Source organism: Nomascus leucogenys, chromosome 2 (assembly GCF_006542625.1).
Source record: "Nomascus leucogenys isolate Asia chromosome 2, Asia_NLE_v1, whole genome shotgun sequence".
NCBI classification, from domain to species: Eukaryota; Metazoa; Chordata; class Mammalia; order Primates; family Hylobatidae; genus Nomascus; species Nomascus leucogenys.
Window position 1 is genome coordinate 44386860 of NC_044382.1, and position 21802 is coordinate 44408661.

Sequence of the window (21802 nt, forward strand, 5' to 3'; positions counted from 1 at the left end):
AGTGAATGTGGGTTTTTTAAAAGCATTTTGTATTGGGAAATGTTACTAGCAGGAAAATTGCTGTACAGATTACTTTTACATAACAAATATTCAGTTTAACAAAAATTTATTGAGTTATTGTATCAGGTATTAACTAGGAAGATAGACTTAACAAGTGTCATGAATGAAAAGCCTAATAATAGAATGGGCACAGTGGCTCACACCTGTAATCCCAGCACTTTGGGAAGCTGAGGCAGGCAGATTGCTTGAGCCCTGGAGTTCGCGACCAGCCTGGGCAACATAGGGGGACCCCCGTCTCTACAAAAAATAAAAAAATTAGCAAGGTGTGGTGGCACACGCTTGTAGTCCCAGCTACTCGGGAGGCTCAGATGGGAGGAGGGCTTAAACCCCAGAGGTGGAGGTTGCAGTGAGCTGAGATTGCACCACTGCACTCCAGCCTGGGTGACAGGTTGAGACCCTATCTCAAAAAAAGAAAAAGTCTAATAATAAAAAGTAATTGCAGATAACATTCATTACACAGTTACCATGTCCTAGGCAGTGTGCTCTGCTCTTTGCATACTACAGTTTCATTGTCATCATAGACCAGAGATAACATTAAATAAGCAATCAATACTTCTTAGCTTTATTCCTGTTTGGACGTCTGACTCAGAATAGTCTGGTTTTTCCTCTTCTGATGACATTCATTTATCATCATTAGCATGCAATTCCCAAATGATTATTTTTCTACTTATTCTCTGTTGTAGTGCCTGTTGTCTTTTTTTTTTGAGACGAAGTCTCGCTCTGTTGCCCAGGCTGGGAGTGCAGTGGCACAATCTCGGCTCACTACAAACCTCCATCTCCCAGGTTCAAGCAATTCTCCTGCCTCAGCCTCCAGAGTAGCTAGGATTAGAGGCACATGCCACCACGCCCGGCTAATTTTTGTATTTTTAGTAGAGATGGGGGTTTTGCCATTTTGGCCAGGCTGGTCTCAAACTCCTGACCTCAGGTGATCCACCCGCCTTGCCCTCCCAAAGTGTTGGGATTACAGGCGTGAGCCACTGCGCCCGGCTGCAGTGCCTGTTGCTGTATCCTACCCATGAAATTGGAAGTTCCCTGAAGACAGATGCCATGCTTCTTATGGCCCTTCTGTGCCCCACATTGCCTATGACATGCCCAGCATATAATCTGCATTACAGATTATCTAAATTACAATTTAGATTCATGAATCAGCCATATTTCTAAAAAAGCACCTTTTCTATTTGGGCTTTGAAAGAAACAGGAAAAGTTTCTCATTAACTGTAAAACCATTCAGCTTGTCTTTGGACATGACATTAGAAAGATGGACATCCATTAAAAATGTGATGGAGCTAAGGTCAGATATGGAAAAGTCCAGGAACTGCTATCGGAGATAGACTAAATAGAAAAAAGGAAAGAGAATCCTTGAGAGTGACTAGAACTTCGAGCATTTCAGGAATGTTACTGTAAAACGAAAAATAAGATGATGTATTTAAAGTGCCATTGGCAGGGTGCTGTGGCTCATGTCTGTAATCCCAGCATTTTGGGAGGCCAAGGTGGGCAGATCAACTGAGGTCAGGAGTTCAAGACCAGCCTGGCCAACATGGTGAAACCCCATCTCTACTAAAAATGCAAAAACTTAGTTGGGCGTGGGCATGTGCCTGTAGTCCCAGCTACTCAGGAGGCTGGGACAGAAGAGTCATTTGAACCCGGGAGGCTGAGGCTGCAGTGAGCCGAGATCACGCCACTGCACTCCAGTCTGGGTGACAGAGCGAGACTCCGTCTCAAAAAATAAAAGAATAGGCTGGGCGCGGTGGCTCACGCCTGTAATCCCAGCACTTTGGGAGACCGAGGTGGGCAGATCATGAGGTCAGGAGATCAAGACCATCCTGACTAACGCGGTGAAACCCCGTCTCTACTAAAAATACAACAACAAAATTAGCCAGATGTGGTGGCGGGCACCTGTAATCCCAGCTACTCAGGAAGCTGAGGCAGGAGAATGGTGTGAACATGGGAGGCAGAGCTTGCAGCAAGCGGAGATCGTGCCACTGCACCCCAGCCTGGGCGACAGAGCGAGACTCCGTCTAAAAAAATAATAAAAAATAAATAAATAAATAAAATAATAAAAAGTAAAAAAATGAAGTGCCATTGACAAAAAGTGGCAGTTATTGGCCGGGCATGGTAGCTCATGCCTGTAATCCCAGCACTTTGGAAGGCCGAAGCAGGCGGATTGCTTGAACGTAGGAGTTTGAGACCAGCCTGGGCAACGTGGCAAAACCCTGTCTCTACAAAAAATACAAAAATTATCTGGGTGTGTTGGTGTATACTTGTAGTCCCAGCTACTAGGGAGGCTGAGGTAGGGGATTGCTTGAGCCCAGGAGGTCAAGGTTGCAGTGAGCCATGAGTGGGTCACTGCACTGCAGCCTGGGCAACAGAGAGAGACCCTGTCTCAAAAGAAAAGATGCCAGTTATTGAATTAAAAAGTTGCTTCATATCACTTCTACACAGACTAAGTTTATTTTTCTTGGACATTTAGATATTAGGCTTTTATTATTGTGGGGTGAAAGTACCTTGAGTTCAATTTATAGAATCCTTAGAAAATATTTGGGTCAGTCCTTTCCCTTTGATAAGATGCCTCTTTATTTCATGGACCTTCTGCAGTTCAAGGGAGATTTAACAGAAGTGTGACATTTTCTCATCTAACCAAACTAATCACACTGATTCTTTATTTTTTTCATCTCTTCACATTACTTATCATTAGGCCTGTGCCCTGCACAGCACTGGCAAGAGTGGGCTGGACTAGGGAAGAATTCATTCATGGGCTGATGTTTTAAAACCTTCCCAAATTGATAGCTGTAGCTGCTTCAAGGAAGGGACTTGTGCAGTTCAGGGAAGGGGTGAGAAGGAAACTTTTCAGTATGGACTTTTGAACTTTGAACCACATGAATGGACTTTCTAATCAAAAATAACTTTTAAAAAGAAAGAAATCAAACTAAAACCAAAATAATCTCTCTCCAATATGAATGTATTTCTCTAGAGTAAGATTTTAGAAGCTAGTTAGTTCATTTTTAAAGTTCTATTACTTTAAAGAACCACAGCTGGGTGCAGTGGCTCACGCTTGTAATCCCAGCAACTTAGGGAGGCCGAGGCAGGTGGATCACCTGAGGTTGGGAGTTGGAGACCAGCCTGACCAACATGGAGAAACCCCATCTCTACTAAAAATACAAAATTAGCTGGGTGTGGTGGCACATGCCTGTAATCCCAGCTACTTGGGAGGCTGAGGCAGGAGAATTGCTTGAACCCAGGAGGTGGAGGTTGTGGCAAGACGAGATTGTGCCATTGCAGTCATGCCTGGGCAACAAGAGCAAAACTCTGTCTCAAAAAAAAAAAAAAAAAAAAAAAAGAAGAAGAACCACAGAAAAGGTCAAAGTGGTCTGAGTCTTCCTTAAAAATAACAGTATCTTTATCAAAATTAAAAGCAATATTTTTCTGAGTAAAGTTTGCATCGCAAAAGGAATCTAATTAGTATAAATCTATTTTGTAAAAGTTTTATATAGTAGGTTCCCATAGCATAATTTTCGAAAGATGTATCTTTAGAAGAAAGCAATTTTTATTAGGTAAATGTTGGGCCATCTCTTGGCATGCATTATAATTAGACAGCATTATTTATGCTGTAGCTGAAATATAAATTAATTGATGAAATGGTTTATTCAAGATAAAATACTCCATCTGCATATATAAAAAGATTACTCGTTGATATTTCTTGTTTTACCAGATTCATGCCAGAACTGAAAGCTAAATTACTGCAGGAAGCAAAAGTCAATTTATTAATGAAGCCAAAAGAGAGTTCTAAAGAAAATGAACTCAGGAAAGATGAAAGAAAAACAGTTTATACCAATACACTGCTAAGTAGTTCAGTTTTGGGAAAGGTAAGAACTTCGGTTTTTGTTTCAGCTGGTATAATTATATTATAGTTAGACTCTAATGACAAAAATAACTGTTACCATGACTCAGATTTTGGATCTATCTATTCCAGGAAATAGAAAAAGAGAAAAAGCCCAAGGAGATCAAAGTCACAGTTATTAAAGTCAAAGGAGGAAGAGGAGATATCTCAGAACCAAAAAAGAAAGAGTATGAAGGTGGACTTGGTCAACAGGATGCAAATGAAAATGTTCATCCTATGTCTCCAGATACAAAACTTGTAACCATTGAACCACCAAACCCTATCAATCCCAGCACTAACTGTAATGGCTTGAAAGAAAATTCACATTGCGGAGGTTCTATGACAATGCCACCCATCAATCTAACCAACAGTAATTTGATGGCTGCAAATCTCAATTCAAATCTCTTTCACCCCAGTGTGAGGTGAGCTGTAACAGAGAAGAAACCTAAATAATACAATATTCCTGTATAATGGTATTTCAAAGAATCATGTTCATAGTGTCTGTATGTAAACTGAACTTGAAGAAAATATATTGAAAGTAAAGCTGTATAATGGGCCATTTACTAAGTGTTTCTTATGGATGCTGTAGAAGAAATTAACTTTTCTTGGCCATATAGATGTTTAAATTTTCACTAATGTCTTTTGGAAAAACCTCATTAAAAAAAAAAAAAAGACCCTTCGAAAAATGTTTTTATTTTTGAAGAGAAAAAAAGTTGATATGTCCTAAGTTCTGGTATCAATGTGCCTTGGTATAACAATATTTATTTCTGTATCATAGCAAATTCTCTAAGTGGAGAAAGGATAGTAAAAAAATAATCTTTTATAAGTCAAATAGCCTTTCAAGGTGAAATATTTTGGGAGAAAAATAGCTTATTAGACCAGTTTTAGATTCAACCTCTGATACAGATTGAGAGACTGGTCCATGAGTCTGGTTAATCAAGGGCAGTGTGATGGATGGTGAGGGTCTGTCCAACAAGGCAGTAGGGCCACTTCAAAATTTAGGGAGACTACTGTCATTCTAGGGGAGAAGGAGACTGGATTCATTAGCCCAAGAGGATTCTAGCAGACTGGTTTGGGCTACAGGTTGTGAAGCCCAGTGGTCTGCAGAGGTGAGCAAGTGGACATGTCCATGTCCGTCCAAAGGTACAGCAGGCTACAGACTGCAAGAGCCCAGTTGTTCTTGAGGTGATCTCAAAACCATGGTACCAGTAACAATGGTTGTAAGCCAGTCAGTCTTGGACATTAAGTTCATAAATTGAGAAAGCTGGTAGTTAAGAGATCCAAATTCAGAACAGCTAGAAGGGAGGAAGTAGGCCAGCAGGAGTAACCCCACAACATGCCTGTCATCAATGGTGACTGATGTTAACATGCACTAATTGTTCTCTGCCCTGTTACCACCTCTCTCCTTAGGGCAATTGGTAGGTAAGGACTCACTATTGCATTTTAGTACTCAGTGTTCAAACAGTAGACTTCCATGCCATAATTTATTCATTCTTGAAGCTAAAACAAAGGCATTTCGGCCAGGCATGGTGGCTCGTGCCTGTAATCCCAGCAATTTGGGAGGCCAAGGCGAGTGTATCACTTTAGCTGAAGAGTTCGAGACCAGCCTGGCCAACATGGCAAAACCCTGTCTCTACAAAAAATACAAAAATCAGTTGGGCATGTTGGAGCGCACCAGTAATCCAGCTACTTGGGAGGCTGTGGCAAGAGAATCACTTGAACCCAGGAGACAGAGGTTACAGTGAGCCAAGATCATGACACTGCACTCCAGCCTGGGTGACAGAGTGAGATTCTGTCAAAAAAAAAAAAAAAAAAAAGGCATTTCTGGGGAGTTCTAATAACTTCTCATTCATTTTTAAATAATAGGTTAACTGAAAGAGCAAAAAAGAGACGCACTTCTTCACAATCTATTGGGCAAGTTATGCCTAATAGCAGGCAAGAGGATCCAGGTCCTATTCAAGTAAGGCAAGAAGCTACACATTAAAATATGGCCTCTTTTAACATTACTTCTTTTTTCCTTTTCTCTATCTGTAGGGCTCTAATAGGTTTTTGGTTGTTTGTTTGTTTTGTTTTTTTGAGACAGGATCTCTCTCTGTTGCCCAGACTGGAGTGTAGTGGTATGATCTCAGCTCACTGCAGCCTCGACCTCCTAGGCTCAAACAATCCTCCCACCTCAGCCTCCCAAGTAGCTGAGACTTCAGGCATGTGCCACCATACCCAGCTAATTTTGTTCATTTTTTGTAGCGACAAAGTCTCACTATGTTGCCCAGGCTGGTCTCAAACTCCTGGGCTCAAGGGATCCTCCCGCCTCAGCTTCCTAAAGTGCTAGGATTACAGGTGTGAGCCAACGCACTCAGCCTCTAACACTTTTAAAAATGTGCTCTAAGTTTCTTTTTTTCTTCCTGAGATGAAAATAGGCCATTATTTTCTAAGTGTTTTCACAATTAATTAAGTTCATATATCTTAATTTATCACAATTAATTAAGTTCATATATCTTAATTTATGTATTTAATATGTGACTTAGGCAGAGTAAGTTAAGATTTCCACCTTTGAAAGTCACAAGAGTTTTTTTTTCACTTCCAAAAAATGTTTTTAATATCTTTATGGATTAAAAACAATTGCCAAATAAACACAACTTATTTTCACTGGAAAAAATAATGAATGTAGTTCATACCCCTCCCAACTTTTGTTTTGTTTTGTTTTTGGCTTATTTTGCATTATTCATCTCTAATGGGACCTCATAACTTTTTACACAGAAAGTGATTTATTCAAAATTGAAGCACAATGTTAATTATAATAACAAAAAACTGAAAACAATACAAACCTGTCTAAGAGCAGGTGACTAATTAAGTACATTAGGGTACATTAATACAGTGGAATACTACACATTACATTGTGGAAGAGTGTTCATTGACCTAGACACGATTTTATGATCTGTTTTCAAATGAACAAAAATCTGGTAACACAGAACGTTTCCCAGATGCTGGATGTGCAATTAATTTTTTTCCTTTGGGTTTTCCCAGTGTTTACAAAGCATATCATTTTCTAGGTAGATAAATAAGTTATTAAGAAAACGAACTGAAGCAATTTGTTCAAAGTCAGAGTGCAGTGAATAGTATTAAAAATGAAAAGTTAAGTTTGTGGTTCTGGCCAGGCACAGTGGCTCTCACCTGTAATCCTAGCATTTTGGGAGACTGAGCTGGGAGGATTGCTTGAGCCCAGGAATTTAAGATCAGCCTGGGCAACATAGCGAGACCCTGTCTGTACAAAAAATGAAATAAAATAAATTAGTCGTGTGTGGTGGCATGTGGCTGTGGTTTCAGACTGGGGGGCTGAGGTGGGACTATGGATTAAGTCCAAGAGGTTGAGGCTGCAGCCATAATGGCGCCACTGTATTTCAGCCTGGACAACAAAGCAAGACTCTGTCTTAATAATAATAATAATAATAAGGCCAGGTGCAGTGGCTCATGCTTGTAATCCCAGCACTTTGGGAGCCCAAGGCAGAAGGATCACTTGAGCCCAGGAGTTTGAGATCAGCCTAGTCAACATAACAAGACCCCATCTCTACAAAAAATTTAAAAATTAACCAGGCATGGTGGTGTGTGCCTGTAGTCCCAGTTACTTAGGAGACTGAGGTGGGAAGATCACTTGAGCCCAGGGGGTTGACGCTGCAATGAGTCATGATCATGCCAATGCTCTCCAGCTGGGCGACAGCAAGACCCTGTCTCAAAATAATAATAATAATAATATTATTATTATTGTTGTGGTTCTCATGACCAAGACTATTATGCTCAGAATATTAAATATGCTAAAAATGTTTGCTTTATGAAACTTTTATTGGAATTTGATCTGTTGATATGTTCAATAGTATTCTAAATCTTCTTAATTATTAAATTAATTGTTACGTCTATCTTATACCATCCAAATGACTAGCAATTCTAGGATTGTCATTCTACAAATAGACACATTTCTTCAAGCTAACTCTTGTTTGTTTGTTTAGAGCCAAATGGAGAAGGGTATATTTAATGAGCGAACAGGTCACAGTGACCAAATGGCAAATGAGAACAAAAGGAAGCTGAATTTTTCCAGATCTGACAGGAAAGAATTCCATTTTCCAGAATTGCCTGTCACAATGCAGTCAAAAGATACAAAAGGAATGGAAGGTACATATTTGTTGCATAGCTTTACAATTACAATATCATTTATAAGATTTTTTCATAATATAACTTACATTTTATAGTGTGATTTAGGTAGAAAACAGTAAATTGGTGAGGAAAACATTTCAGCTGATGAGATTTTCTCCCCATTATCAAATAAGGGGTATGATTTTAAGGAGATAATTTTAAAGACGCTTAGGCTTGTAATCCCAGCATTTTGGGAGGCCAGTGCAGGAGGATTGCTTGAGCCCAGGAGTTTGAGACCAGCCTGGGCAACATAGCAAAATCCTGTCTCTACAAAAAATAAAATAGCTTGGTGTGGTGGTGTGTGCCTGTGGTCCCAGCTACTTGGGAGGCTGAGGTAGGAGGATTACTTGACCCAGGAGGTTGAGACTGCAGTGAGCCGTGATCACGCCACTGTACTCCACTCCAGGATGACATAATGAGACCCTGTCTCTAAGAAAAAAATTTTTTTTAATTAAAAAGAAAAATAAAGAGAGGTTAAGACAGCTTTAAAGGGTAAATTTTTAAATTTTATTTATTTATTTATTTATTTATTTATTTATTTATTTATTTATGACAGAGTCTCACTCTGCTGCCCAGGCTGGACTGCAGTGTTGCAATCACGGCTCAGTGCAACCACCACCTTCCAAGTTCAAGTGATTCTCGTGCCTAGCCTGCTGAGTAGCTGGGACTACAGGTGCCCACCATCACGCCTGACTAATTTTTGTATTTTTAGTAGAGATGAGGGTTTCACCATTTTGGCCAGGCTGGTCTCGAACTCCTGACCTCAGGTTATCCACCCGCCTCGACCTCCCAGAGTGCTGGGATTACAGGCATGAGCCATTGCAGCTGGCTGCAAAGGATAAATTTTTTATTAGCTCCATGTTGTTGAAATGTTAGAGCAGTATTTGAGAAATTTTGTTTAGTATATGACCTGGAGTAAATTGCCTTTCTATGTTTCTTCATGATCATTTACCCATATAGTAGCAGAAATTTTATATGTATTTTGGGCATCCAAGGATTAAATATATAAGATTTATAGGCTGGGCACGGTGGCTCACGCCTGTAATCCCAGCACTTTGGGAGGCCAAGGTGGGCAGATAACCTGAGGTCAGGAATTTGAGACCACCCTGGCCAATGGTGGCTCATGCCTGTAATCCTGGCTACTTGGGAGGCTGAGGCAGGAAAATCGCTTGAAACCGGGAGGCAGAGGTTGCAGTGAGCCAAGATCACGCCACTGCACTCCAGCCTGGGTGACAGAGTGAGATTCCATCTCAAAAAAAAAAAAAAAAGATTTATAAACTTAAGATTTATATCAGAATGAAACTCACTTTTGTCTTGAATAAATGTTGTTTTTTTGAAGAACAGTGACACCTTGTGAAAAGTTAATATAATAGCAAGAATATCGTCCTTGTACAGTTCAAGAGGAATTATCTGATCCACTTAACAGTTACACTGAGAATAATAAAATAAAATAAATGTCTTATTTTAATACTTAGACTATTTGTAATGTTATAAAACAAATAATTTACCGTATTTTACCATTACAACTCATAATTTATTTTGTTCCTTTGTAATAAACTAAGAAACTGACTTAGTGGATATCAGAATTTCTATTTGAAATTCTTGGAAAGGAAAGTAAAATTTCAAAGTAGGAATAACAAATATTCATTGTTTTGTATATTTTTGCAAAAGTTAAACAGATAAAAATGCCGAAGAGGGAGTCAAAGAAAACAGATTCATCTAAGATATCAACTTTACTTAACGTGGATCAAAATCAAGAAAAACAAGAGGTAACTCTTTTTGTATATAGCTTTTACTAAGGCATGTTGTTTAGAGGACTTGACTCAGTGTATAAATTTAGTTATTACTATTGGAAAGCTATATAAAAATTCAAAATTTTATAATCTTTGAACTCAAGAAACAGATCTATATTTTTCTAGAATAAGCCATTAATAAAAGTTTCTAAAAGTTATTTTTTGGTGGGTAATGTTGAATGATTAGAATGCATGGCACCCAGGGAAAATAGTATCTGTATGGTGTGTAGTGTCAGATATCAGGCAGGTAAGTCAGACTGGTGAAAATGAATAATGGTATAAATATAAGGTTATATGGCCACAAGCACGTGTGTCTTTTTCTTTAAGCCTCTTCCTTCCTTCTTGTTTTCTCTCCAGTTTATTCCCCTATCTATCTCTGCTGTCTGCCTACTGCCCTATTTTCACAAATATTTGCTCTCAGCTAACTATCAGGTAATCTTGTTGAAATATTCCCAGTTCCTACCCACCAGAGAGATTCTCAAATTTTATTTGAAAATCTTGAAGCCTGTAATATCCAAATGAATGCTCTATAAAGACAGTCTTTTAAGAGAAAGAGATTGTACTGAGCACCCACTGAATTAAATCATATTGATGGCCTCCTATTCTGCACTTGTGAGGTCATCTCTGTATGTGATTTATCAACTTCTGTTTTTGTTTTTGTTTTTTGGTTTTTTTTTGAGACGGAGTCCCGCTCTGTCGCCCAGGCTGGAGTGCAGTGGCGCAATCTCAGCTCACTGCAACCTCTGCCTCCCGGATTCACGCCATTCTCCTGCCTCAACCTCCCGAGTAGCTGGGACTACAGGCACACGCCACCATGCCTGGCTAATTTTTTAAAAAAATATTTTTAGTAGAGACGGGGTTTCACTGTGTTAGCCAGGAAGGTCTTGATCTCCTGACCTCGTGATCCTCCCGCCTGGGTCTCCCAAAGTGCTGGGATTATAGGCGTGAGCCACCACACCCGGCCCAACTTCTGTTTTTTTAAAAAATAAAATTTATTACAGTTTTACTCATGATAAAATTAGTAAATACTTATTTGAAGAAATTAAAAATATTTTTAAAAATCTGAAACTCTGTAAGAAGGCATTTTAACAAGGCTACTTGATCTCTATAATATTTGGATAAGAGGGTTATCAGACACTATTAGATGTATTCTCACTGTGACATTTAGGGCTATCTCTTTAGTCTTGGCCTAGAGATTAAGAACTCCACAGTCCACTTTGCAGAGAAGAAATGTAGAACAAGGACGCCATTAGGCCGGGCACAGTGGCTCACACCTGTAATCCCAGCATTTTGGGAGGCTGAAGAGGGTGGATCACCTGAAGTCAGGAGTTCAAGACCAGCCTGGCCAATGTGGTGAAACCCCATCTCTACTAAAAATATAAAAATTAGCTTGGTGTGGGGGCTCATGCCTGTAATTCCAGCTACTCGGGAGGCTGAGGCAGGAGAATTGCTTGAACCTGGGAGGCAGAGGTTGCGCGGTGAGCCGAGATCAAACCATTGCACTCCAGCCTAGACAACAAGAGTGCAACTCCGTCACAAAAAAAAAAAAAAAAAGAAAGCCATTAATAGTCATCTTTCAGTTCATTATAAAAAGTAATAAGGTGGCTTTAAACTTTTAAATTTGGGTGACATACTCATGTCACAGCATGTTGCACAGCATACCATTTGTACATTTTTTCAATCATTGGGTGAGTTAGGGCTCCTGAGGTAGGCAGACTATTAATGTGCCTCATGTGTTTATCCCATTGTCCTATGAGAGTCCCCAGGAACTAAAATTACTTTCTAGTCCAGGAAAAAAGGAACTCTGCAGGAAAAAAGACCCTTCTGTGATTTTTAGGATAAATAATAAATTAAGAAGGGAAAACATCTTCTTGTTCATGTGATATAGAACTCCAGAAAAAATGAAGTCATCAGTGTTGGTTATAGTTTATTTGTACTGCTTATTCAAATGCAGCTCTGACAAGTGACTGAAATTGCATATAAGGCTAGTACAACTGGTTTTGATAAATGTCAGAATTAAGAAAATTTCTTAAATTTTGAGTCTGTAGTTTATTTTAGAGCATGAGAGAATATGACATATTTTTAAAAACATAAGATAGGGAATTCCTAGTTATTTTTTCTATTCTTGGCTCTGTATTGACTTGGTTTTTGAACTATACAGTCAGATCCAAGCACTTCTCAGGTTTACTTTATTTTTTATTATTATTTATTTATTTATTGGGACAGAGTCTCACTCTGCCACGCAGGCTGGAGTACAGTGGTGTGATCTTAGCTCATCACAACCTCCGCCTCCTGGGTTCAAGCAATTTTCCTGTCTCAGCCTCCTGAGTAGCTGGGATTACAGGTGCCCGCCACCATGCCTGGCTAATTTTTGTATTTTTAGTATAGACGGGGTTTCACCATGTTGTCCAGGCTGGTCTCGAACTCCTGACCTCAGGTAATCTGCCTGCCTCGGCCTCCCAAAGTGCTGGGATTACAGGTGTGAGCCGCCACGCCCTGCCAGGTTTACTTTAAACTCTTTCAGGCATCTTAAATGTGCATGCATGCATTGAATAGTTTCTATAACCAGAGAGAGACTCTAAATTACTGCGAATGAGTGAGTTAGGCAAGAGAGAAAAGAGTCCATACAAAGGCCACCTTTTGTTTTGTTGGATGATAATAATAAGGAATACATTGCTAAATAGTTTCCCTGTACCTTATGAAACAACCCGTAGGGGCAAAGTACAAGTATTTATCTCTGGCTCTATTTCCTTAGCCAAAGACTCACCATGTCCTCAATTAAAGACCTGTTTCTATTTACTTTTTAGAATACAGGAAATGCACAAACTGAAAGGAAGAAGAACTTGCCAGATGTAGAGTAGAAAATGCAGCAGCTGAAAATTCAGGGAATCCCAGAATCACTGTATGGTTTTTAAAAAATCTTTTTTATTAATGTTACATATACAAAAATGCTAACTAGAGAATTTTACAGGTATATCATAAATCCTGTTAGTTATATGTACATTCACCTAAATTTGTTTTTAAATTTATTAAGCTTTAAATTATTCATGTTTTCTTAATTTGAACATGAATTTATAAAAACTACCTGACTGGTACATCCTGATAAAATTGCAGCTTACATTTAGTCATATAATTTTATTTGATCACCTATTCTTTCAATCATACTTGATTAGTGGTCATTCTTAGCATTGGTTTAGGGCTTTATAATTACAGAAGGAAAAGTTTCTAAATGTGTGATAAAGTAAGATCCTGATGTCTGGGAACACCAAACATTTCTGAGCAAACAAATATACTTGATAAGCATGTAACAGGGGTTTGGCTTCACACTGAACTTTCTGAGGCAGCATTTAAACATATGAAGATGGTTTAAAAGGATGGAAATTGGTTGGGCACGGTGGCTCACGCCTGTAATCCCAGCACTTTGGGTGGCTGAGGCAGGTGGATCATGAGGCCAGGAGTTCGAGACCAGTCTGGCCAGCATGGTGAAACCCCGTCTCTACTAAAAATGCAAAAAATTAGCCGGGCATGGTGGCGTGCACCTGTAATCCCAGCTACTCAGAGGCGGAGGCAAGAGAATTGCTTGAACCCGGGAGGCAGAGATTGTAGTGAGCCAAGATCACGCTACTGCACTCCAGCCTGAGCAACAGAGTGAGACTCCATCCCACCGCCCCCCGCAAAAAAAAAAAAGATGGAAGTTGAGCAAGGCATTGAAGCAAATCTTTTGGTTTGACTAGCATGTTTATAATTTAGTAATTTACATATAATTTAGCATTAATAAAGTCAGAGTTTTGGTAGCGTATATTTACATTCCAGTTCCTGATTCTTACTAGCTTGGTTTCTAATTAGGGTGGAGATGGCCATTGTGAGGGGAAGAATTTGAAGAGAAACAGGTTTTTTTTCTGGTAGTGTCTTTTCTTTTAAATAGTCCTAAAAATACAAGATGACAACTCTTCCCGTTTTGTTTATCTACAATAGAAATGTGATGTGAGTTGTTGTTAAGACAGCCATCCATGTGCATGAGCATCATCCAACTTTTTTTGTTAGCAAAACATTTACTGTTTTCTTCTCCCTTTTAAGACTCTGTTGGTGTGGTAATTTGATTTGAAATTATAAAGTCATCTCTTCTCTGCCTACTTCTTTTTTTTTTTGCCATGATTACTGAGTGGATAACACAAGCCGTGACATGATACAAACTGTACTTATACTTAGTGATCTCTGCCTTCTCGTAGCCACATAACCTCGAGTCAGTTATCTCCTATGACACATAGGCCTCTTTAAATGAGTTCTTAATAAAATATTTGAGCCATTGTTTTAAAAGCTATTCATGGCTGGGTGCGATGGCTCATGCCTGTAATCCCAGCACTTTGGGAGGCTGAGGCAGGCGGATCACTTGAGGTCAGGAGTTCGAAACCAGCGTGACCAACACAGTGAAACCCCATCTCTACTAAAAATGCAAAACTTAGCTGGGCGTGGTGGTGCACGCCTGTAATCCCAGCTACTCAGGAGGCTGAGACAGGAGAATCGCTTGAATCCGGGAGGCCAAGGTTGCAGAGAGCCAAGATCATGCCATTGCACTCCAGCCTGGGTGACAAGAGCGAGACTCTGTCTCAAAACACACACACACACACACACACACACGCACACACACACACAAGCTATTCATGGTCAGGCACAGTGGCTCATGCCTATAATCCCAGCACTTTGGGAGGCTGAGGTGGGCAGATCACCTGAGGTCGGGAGTTTGAGACCAGCCTGACCAACATGGAGAAACCCCGTCTTTACTAATAATACAAAAATTAGCTGGGCGTGGTGGCACATGCCTGTAATCCCAGCTACTCGGGAGGCTGAAGCACAAGAATCACTTGAATCCGGGAGGCGGAGGTTGTGGTGAGCCAAGATCATGCCATTGCACTCCAGCCTGGGCAACAAGAGCGAAACTCCGTCTCAGAAAAAAAAAAAAGAAAGAAAGAAAAAAAGAAAAAAAAAGCTATTCGTTACATTACGTGGTTAAAAATATGTTCTGTTGGTCAGCAATGAAAGCACTTATTTATAATTTAGCAGCGTCTCTGGTCTAAAAATAAAGAAAATATATAATGTTTATAAAATATTTAAAATAATATGGTATTCAAATGTTAAATTTTTTTATCTGTGATCTGAGGGACCAAAATAGACGCCCCTTAATCAACTAAGATGGACCCTAATGTTAAGGAAACAAAAATTACCTCTGGGTTGAGGGTTCAGGGCTCAGCTTGCATGACAACTTTCTAAATTCCTAGGCTGTAAGAAAAATCACACTCTTGCGGGGCACGGTGGCTCACGCTTATAATCCCAGCACTTTGGGAGGCCAACGCAGGCGGATCACCTGAGGTCAGGACTTCAAAACCAGCCTGACCAACATGGCAAAATGCTGTCTCTAGTAAAAATACAAAAATTAGCCGGGTGTGATGGTGCACGCCTGTAATCCCAGCTACTTGGGAGCCTGAGGCAGGAGAATCCCTTGAACCTGGCAGGCAGAGGTTGCAGTGAGCCGGAGGGGGCCACTGCACTCCAGCCTGGAAGACAAGAGTGAGACCACGTCTCAAAAAAAAAAAAAAAAAAAAAGAAAGAAAAGAAAAAGAAAAAGAAAAACCACACTCTTGCTAAACTCCCTAACAACAGGAGCTGTCAGGCAAATTCCTAATCCTGATTTACAACCTAGACTACTACACCTCTGATTGAATAGAGATCTGTGTGTGTGTGTGTGTGTGTGCATGCGTGTCTGTGTGTGTGTGTGTGTGTGTGTGTGTGTGTGTGTGTAGAGACAGGGTCTTGTTCTGCTGCCCAGGCTGGTCTGGAACTCCTGACCTCAAGCAATCCTCTCACCTTGGCCTCCCAAAGTGTTGGGGTTACAGGCATGAGCCAGCACGCCTGGACACAAACATTCTTTCCTGGTAAGCAACTATAGACCTTAAGTAAGTTTCAGCCAGTTTATAGAGACTGCACAAACTGTCTTTATGTCTTATAGTTCACCTTTTGATGTAAAGAGACAAATTCTACTCATCTTAATGCTTAAAGTCCCATTCCAAAGTGAACATGGGATGTATATTATATTTATATGTGTTTGCCCATTGCACATGTGCTCTGTTCCTCTCATATATAACTTTCCCCGCAAACCTGCTGAATATGTATGACTCTCTTGTGTTGTACAGGCCCTGTAAGGCATTATTTATTTTGGATTTAATTTGCTCTTCTTTTCCTAGCTTCTGAAGGTGGAGGCTGAGGTCATTGATTTGAAACCTTTCTTTTCTAATATGAACATTTAAAACTTTAAATTTCCTTTTATAGCTGCTTCCTACAAATTTAAATGTTATTATCCTATCATCAGTGAAAATATTTCCCAACTTCCTTTTTTATTTTTTCTTTGATCCATTTATTTAGAAATCTGTTTTTAATTACTGTCTATTTGGAGGTGTTCCAAATATCTTTCTGTCACTGATTTTTAATTCAATTTCAATGTGGTCAGAGAATATACTCTATATTATTTTAATCCTTCTAAATCCATTGATTCTTGTTCAATATCCTAGCATAAGGTCTATCTTAGTGAATATTTGTACTTGAGAAGAATGTATATTCTGCTGAAAATTGGTGTAGTGTTCCATAAATGTCAATTAGGTCAAGTTGGTTGATGGTGCATTTAAATCTCATATCTTTACTGATTTTCAGTTTACTTTTTGAATCAATTACTGAGGGAAGACTGTTGAAATCCTCAGTTATAATCGTGGATTTGTCTGTTGCTCTTTTCATCAGTTGCTTTATGTATTTTGAAGCTCCATTATTAGCTGCATATATATTTAGAGCTATAATATTTCTGATAAAATTGACCTTTACCTGTTATCACATGCCTGAAAACAGTTGTTTTATATATTTCGTACAGTTTTATTATTATTTAAGGTAAAGCCAATACCTATTACTCCAATATGGCTATCACCAGAAGTTCAGTTAAAGAGTTTTTTGTTGTTTTTTTTTTTTTGAGACAGAGTCTCACTCTGTCACCAGGCTGTAGTACAGTGGCGCCATCTTGGCGCACTGCAACTTCCCGACTCCCTGGTTCAGGCGATTCTCCTGCCTCAGCCTCCTGAGTAGCTGGGATTACAGGCATGTGCCACCATGCCCAGCTAATTTTTGTATTTTAAGTAGAGACGGGGTTTCACCATGTTGGCCAGGCTGATCTCAATCTCTTGACCTCATGATCCGCCCGCCTCGGCCTCCCAAAGTGCTGGGATTACCGGCATGAGCCACTGCACCCAGCCCAAACAAAGTCTTCAATGTTCTTTATTCATTTACAAAGCCTCCCCTACCACCCTGCTTAAAATCATAACTCTCCCCATTTCTGTTCCCTTTTTCTGTTTTGTTGTTTTTGTTTCAGATAGCATTTCCCTATCTGGCAAGCTATACATGTTGCTTTTGAATCTTTCTTATCAATTGTGTCCCTCCACTAAAATGACTCCCGAAGGTAAGGTTTTCTTTTTTTTTTTTTTTCTGGACGGAGGCTTGCTCTGTCGCAAGGCTGGAGTACAGTAGCGCAATCTCGGCTCACTGCAATCTCCACCTCCCAGGGTCAAGCGATTATCCTGCCTCAGCCTCTGGGACTACAGCCTCTGGGACTGCTGTAGCTGGGACTACAGGCACGCGCCACTACGCCCAGCTAATTTTTGTATTTTTAGTAGAGACGGGGTTTCACCATGTTGGCCAGGAGGGTCTTGATCTCTTGACCTTGTGATTTGCCTGTCTCAGCCTCCCAAAGTGCTGGGATTACAGGCGTGAGCCACCGCGCCTGGCCAAGGCAAAGTTTTAACGTCTTGTTCACTGCTGTATTCTCCATGCTTATAACAATGCATAACATATATTGGCACACAATAACATTTGCTTTGTGACGAATGAATGGATTTATTAAGCACTCCACATAGTAAGTCACTTGAGGAAAAAAACCCAGAAGAATGAAATATAAGATAATTTTACCAGTGGGGTAGAATATGCCCTCTGTATCATGTTAGTATTAGCTTCATTTTCTGGATAACAGTACTTTGTATTGATTGTTTCCAGTAGCTGTTACATGGTCTGTATGCCCCTCTTGCTCAAGAGAGTAAGGATGATCCTGAAATTCTCTTCGAAGTCAGATTATCATAGTCTCCTCCAGAGGGAGCCCACAGTCCAGCATTTTCAACAGCTGGAGTCACCCTCTGACCCTAACAGAGGACAAGCCATTTGGTCTCCTGTTGGACTGAACTAATGTATGAAGATGGGGTGCTAATACAGCTGTGCTTTTTGGTCTAAATCCCCTAGATGAGAGATGCAACAAAAGTGCAAGCTAGGAATTTGTTTTCCTCAGGTGAATGACTCCAAAGTCTTAGGACATTTCAAACCAAGACCTAGATTATACACATTTCAGGCAACATTTACTCTTGGGCAACTCTGAGTAATTTCTTTGTGGCTACTAATTATTACATTGAATAGTATTATTATAATGTTAAAAGAATCTGATGCCTCATGAAATTACTTTAACAACAGGATTTATTATATAATAATTCTGCCATCAATATTGTTGGATTCCTCAGATTGTTGTTGAGTTTGGAAAATTGGTTTCTTTAATTTCTCTCTATTCTTCAAATAGAAAATGTGATGGTATCAGAATATTTATTGAAACTGTACCTACAAACTCCTGGGGATTTTTTCTTTTCTTTTTCTTTCCTTTTTTTTTTTTTTTTTTTTTTGAGACAGGGTCTTGCTCTGTTGTCTAGGCTGAACTACAGCGACATGATCATAACTCACTGCAGCCTCAAATTCCTGGGCTCAAGCAATCCTCTTGCCTCAGCCTCCTGAATAGCTGGGAGTACAGCTGTTCACCACCATGCTGGGCTCATTTTTAAATTTTTTGTACAGACAGGGCCTCACAATATTGGCCAGGCTGGTTCTTTAAAAAAAAAAAAGTTTATTGAACAAACATTCCATTTTTATTTAAAGTCACATATTATGAGAGTCCAGATTAGTATCAGATTACCTGAGTTAGAAGGCAGATGCTCTTATCACCTCTTCATTGGAAACCTGTTTGGTGCTTTGCTGCCTCCGTTTTCCCAGCTGGATAATGGGGACAAAATAGCTTATCTTAGAGATATTGTGAGGACTCAAGGTTTAACACACACAGGACACACTGGGTTTGTAGTGATGAAATTTAATAGTTCACTGGGTCTCTGTGTCTTCTTCAAGGATGAAGAATTATGGTCTTTAAGTCTTGTTGTGCAAGTTATCTGAGTTTATCCTGACTTAATTCCCTTTGGGAATAAATTAGGTCTGAAAGTGTCCTCTACTCTTGTTGCATACTGCCTGTGAAACTACTAGGGTATCTGTGCACTGGTCACCATTTATTTAGACATAAAGTTGGCATGAGTTATCTGTTCTGCATACATAAAGTGTTTCATTAAATACAAGAAAAAACATGGCATTTACAGTTTTAAAAGAGAACTGTATAATGTATCCGCTATTGTAGTTGGGAAGAAAACTAATCTCTGGAGACCCAGTTAGAGTTGTACCATGTCAAAAGAGAGATACTAGTACTGTAATTCTTTTCCATCCTGAGAAAAGCAAGTTTTAGCTCAACACTTTCCAACTTTTATCATGTGGGGTTACATTGGATTTTCTCAGAGTTTTTGTGTGTTAGTGGAGTTTTAAAAGTAAAGTTACAGGCCAGGCTCAGTGGCTCATGCCTGTAATCCCAGCACTTTGGGAGGCCGAGGCGGGCAGATCACCTGAGGTCAGGAGTTCGAGACCACCCTGACCAACATAGAGAAACCCTGTCTCTACTAAAAATACAAAATTAGCCGGGTGTGGTGGCACATGCCTGTAATCCCAGCTACTCGGGAGGCTGAGGCAGGAGAATCACTTGAACCCGGGAGGCAGAGGTTGTGGTGAGCCGAGATCGCACCATTGCACTCCAGCCTGGGCAACAAGAGTGAAACGCTGTCTCAAAAAAAAAAAAAAAAAAAAAAAAAAGTAAAGTTACAAACATAGCTGTGGTAAGGTGTTGAGAAGATGAGTTACTGGTTAATTTAGGCAGATCCAGGTTTTATGGAAGCTGTTACTTTTAAATGAGGGCGCTTTTTGAGGAGAAAACACAAAATTTCAAAGGCAAAATTGGAAGGGCTGTTTCCATGGCTTTGGGTGCAGCCTGTGCAAGTGAGGGGCTACACTGGCTTTCAACAAATATGCCTCTGCTGATACGATTGCTCCTACTTGGGTCTCCGTGGCCACCAAAATTCATGCAAACAAGTAGGTTATGGCAATGGCAGTGGCAGGGGCAGCTGAATTGGCAATCAATTGTCCAGGTCTTGAAATCTGTTGGGTAGCATCCATGTGATGATTGGGAGTCTTGACTCTAAGTCCTTTGACCACGTGAAGTTGTCATAAGTGAAAGGGGATACAACTGGTTGCTCAGTGGGTTGCTGCTGTGTGGCACTCATTACCTTTCCTTTGGAAGAAGGAACACAGAATATAGTCACAAGGATAGGGAACACTCTCCTTTGTTTAACACCCCTTGAAGAATAAAATTAAAATTTGATCCATTAAATAATTGAGTCAGGGCTCTGTTTTCACCAGAGTAATAAAAACTTGCTTTTGATGGGCACCAGTTATCACCTAATTGTCAAATTCAGTGACTTTTTAAAAATCCTTATTTTTCCTGGTCTTTGTGTCACATTTCACACTATGAATCATCTTTTCCTTCTCAAAGCACTCCATCTTTTTTGTCACATGTCATCATTTTCTTAATTCTAAGTGCTTTTCTGTTCTACTGATAATTTATCTTCCTACCTGTTTCCCTGGCAGTTTTTAAGGCCTCCACTCTTCCCTATTCCTTGAGAGAAGTAAGTTACTTTTATAGCTTGGCTACTACCTCTGAGGGTATTACTCCAAAATTTGTAGTTCTTCCACAGACATTTACCTGAAGCTACAGTCTCTATATGTTTGCTAAATGTTTCCACTTTATCATTTTGCTGTTTCTTCAGCCTTACTGATAGGGTTTGGCTGTGTCCCCACACAAATCTCATCTTGAATTCCCACATGTTGTAGGAGGGACCTGGTGGGAGGTAATTGAATCATGGGGGCAAGTCTTTCCTGTGCTGTTCTCATAATAGTAAGTCTCATGAGATCTGATGGTTATTATAAGGGGGAGTTTTCCTGCACAAGCTCTCTCTCTTTTTGCATGCTGCCATCCATGTAAGACATGACTTGCTGTTCCTTGCCTTCCACCATGATTGTGAAGCCTCCCCAGCCATGTGGAACTGTAAGTCCAATAAACCTCTTTCTTTTGTAAATTGTCCAGTCTCAGGTATGTCTTTATCAGCAGCATGAAGACAGACTAATACAGTGAATTGGTACCAGTAGAGTGGGGCATTGCTGAAAAGATATGGAAATGTGGAAGCAACTTTGGAACTGGGTAACAGGCAGAAGTTGGAACAGTTTGGAGAGCTCACAAGAAGACAGGAAAATGTGGGAAAGTTTGGAACTTCCTAGAGACTTGTTGAATGGCTTTGACCAGAAGCTTGATCATGATATGGACAATAAAGTCCAAGCTGAGGTGGTCTCAGATAGAGATGAGGAACTTGTTGGGAACTGGAGCAAAGGTGACTCTTGTTATGTTTTAGCAAAGAGACTGGCAGCATTTTGCCCCTGCACTAGAGATTGTGGAACTTTGAACTTGAGAGAGGTGATTTAGAGTAACTGGTGGAAGAAATTTCTTTTTGTTGGTGTTGTTTTCTTTTCTTTTTTGAGACAGTCTCACTCTATAACCAGTCTGGAGTGCAGTGGCATGATCTTGGCTCACTGCAACCTGTGCCTACTGGGTTCAAGTGATTCT

General features: G+C 40.0%; 1 protein-coding gene across 8 annotated transcripts in view; it reads left to right on the top strand.

Moving 5' to 3' along the window:
- CDKL3 (cyclin dependent kinase like 3) overlaps positions 1-21591 on the top strand; it is an 83805-nt gene extending 62214 nt beyond the window's left edge. For 4 of the 8 annotated variants that reach the window (XM_030829075.1, XM_030829087.1, XM_030829095.1 and 1 more), the window contains 7 exons: positions 3770-3923; positions 4031-4359; positions 5804-5897; positions 7939-8101; positions 9794-9891; positions 10273-10347; positions 13762-14048. In XM_030829075.1, the coding sequence (XP_030684935.1) occupies positions 3770-3923; positions 4031-4359; positions 5804-5897; positions 7939-8101; positions 9794-9891; positions 10273-10347; positions 13762-13821 (973 nt within the window). In that variant the 3' untranslated portion in view covers positions 13822-14048. Of the gene's footprint in view, positions 1-3769; positions 3924-4030; positions 4360-5803; positions 5898-7938; positions 8102-9793; positions 9892-10272; positions 10348-12722; positions 12818-13761; positions 14051-21274 lie in introns of those variants that run through there. The other 4 variants (XM_012504773.1, XM_003266383.4, XM_030829074.1 and 1 more) reach the window with 4 other exon arrangements.
- The last annotated feature ends 211 nt before the right edge of the window (positions 21592-21802 follow it).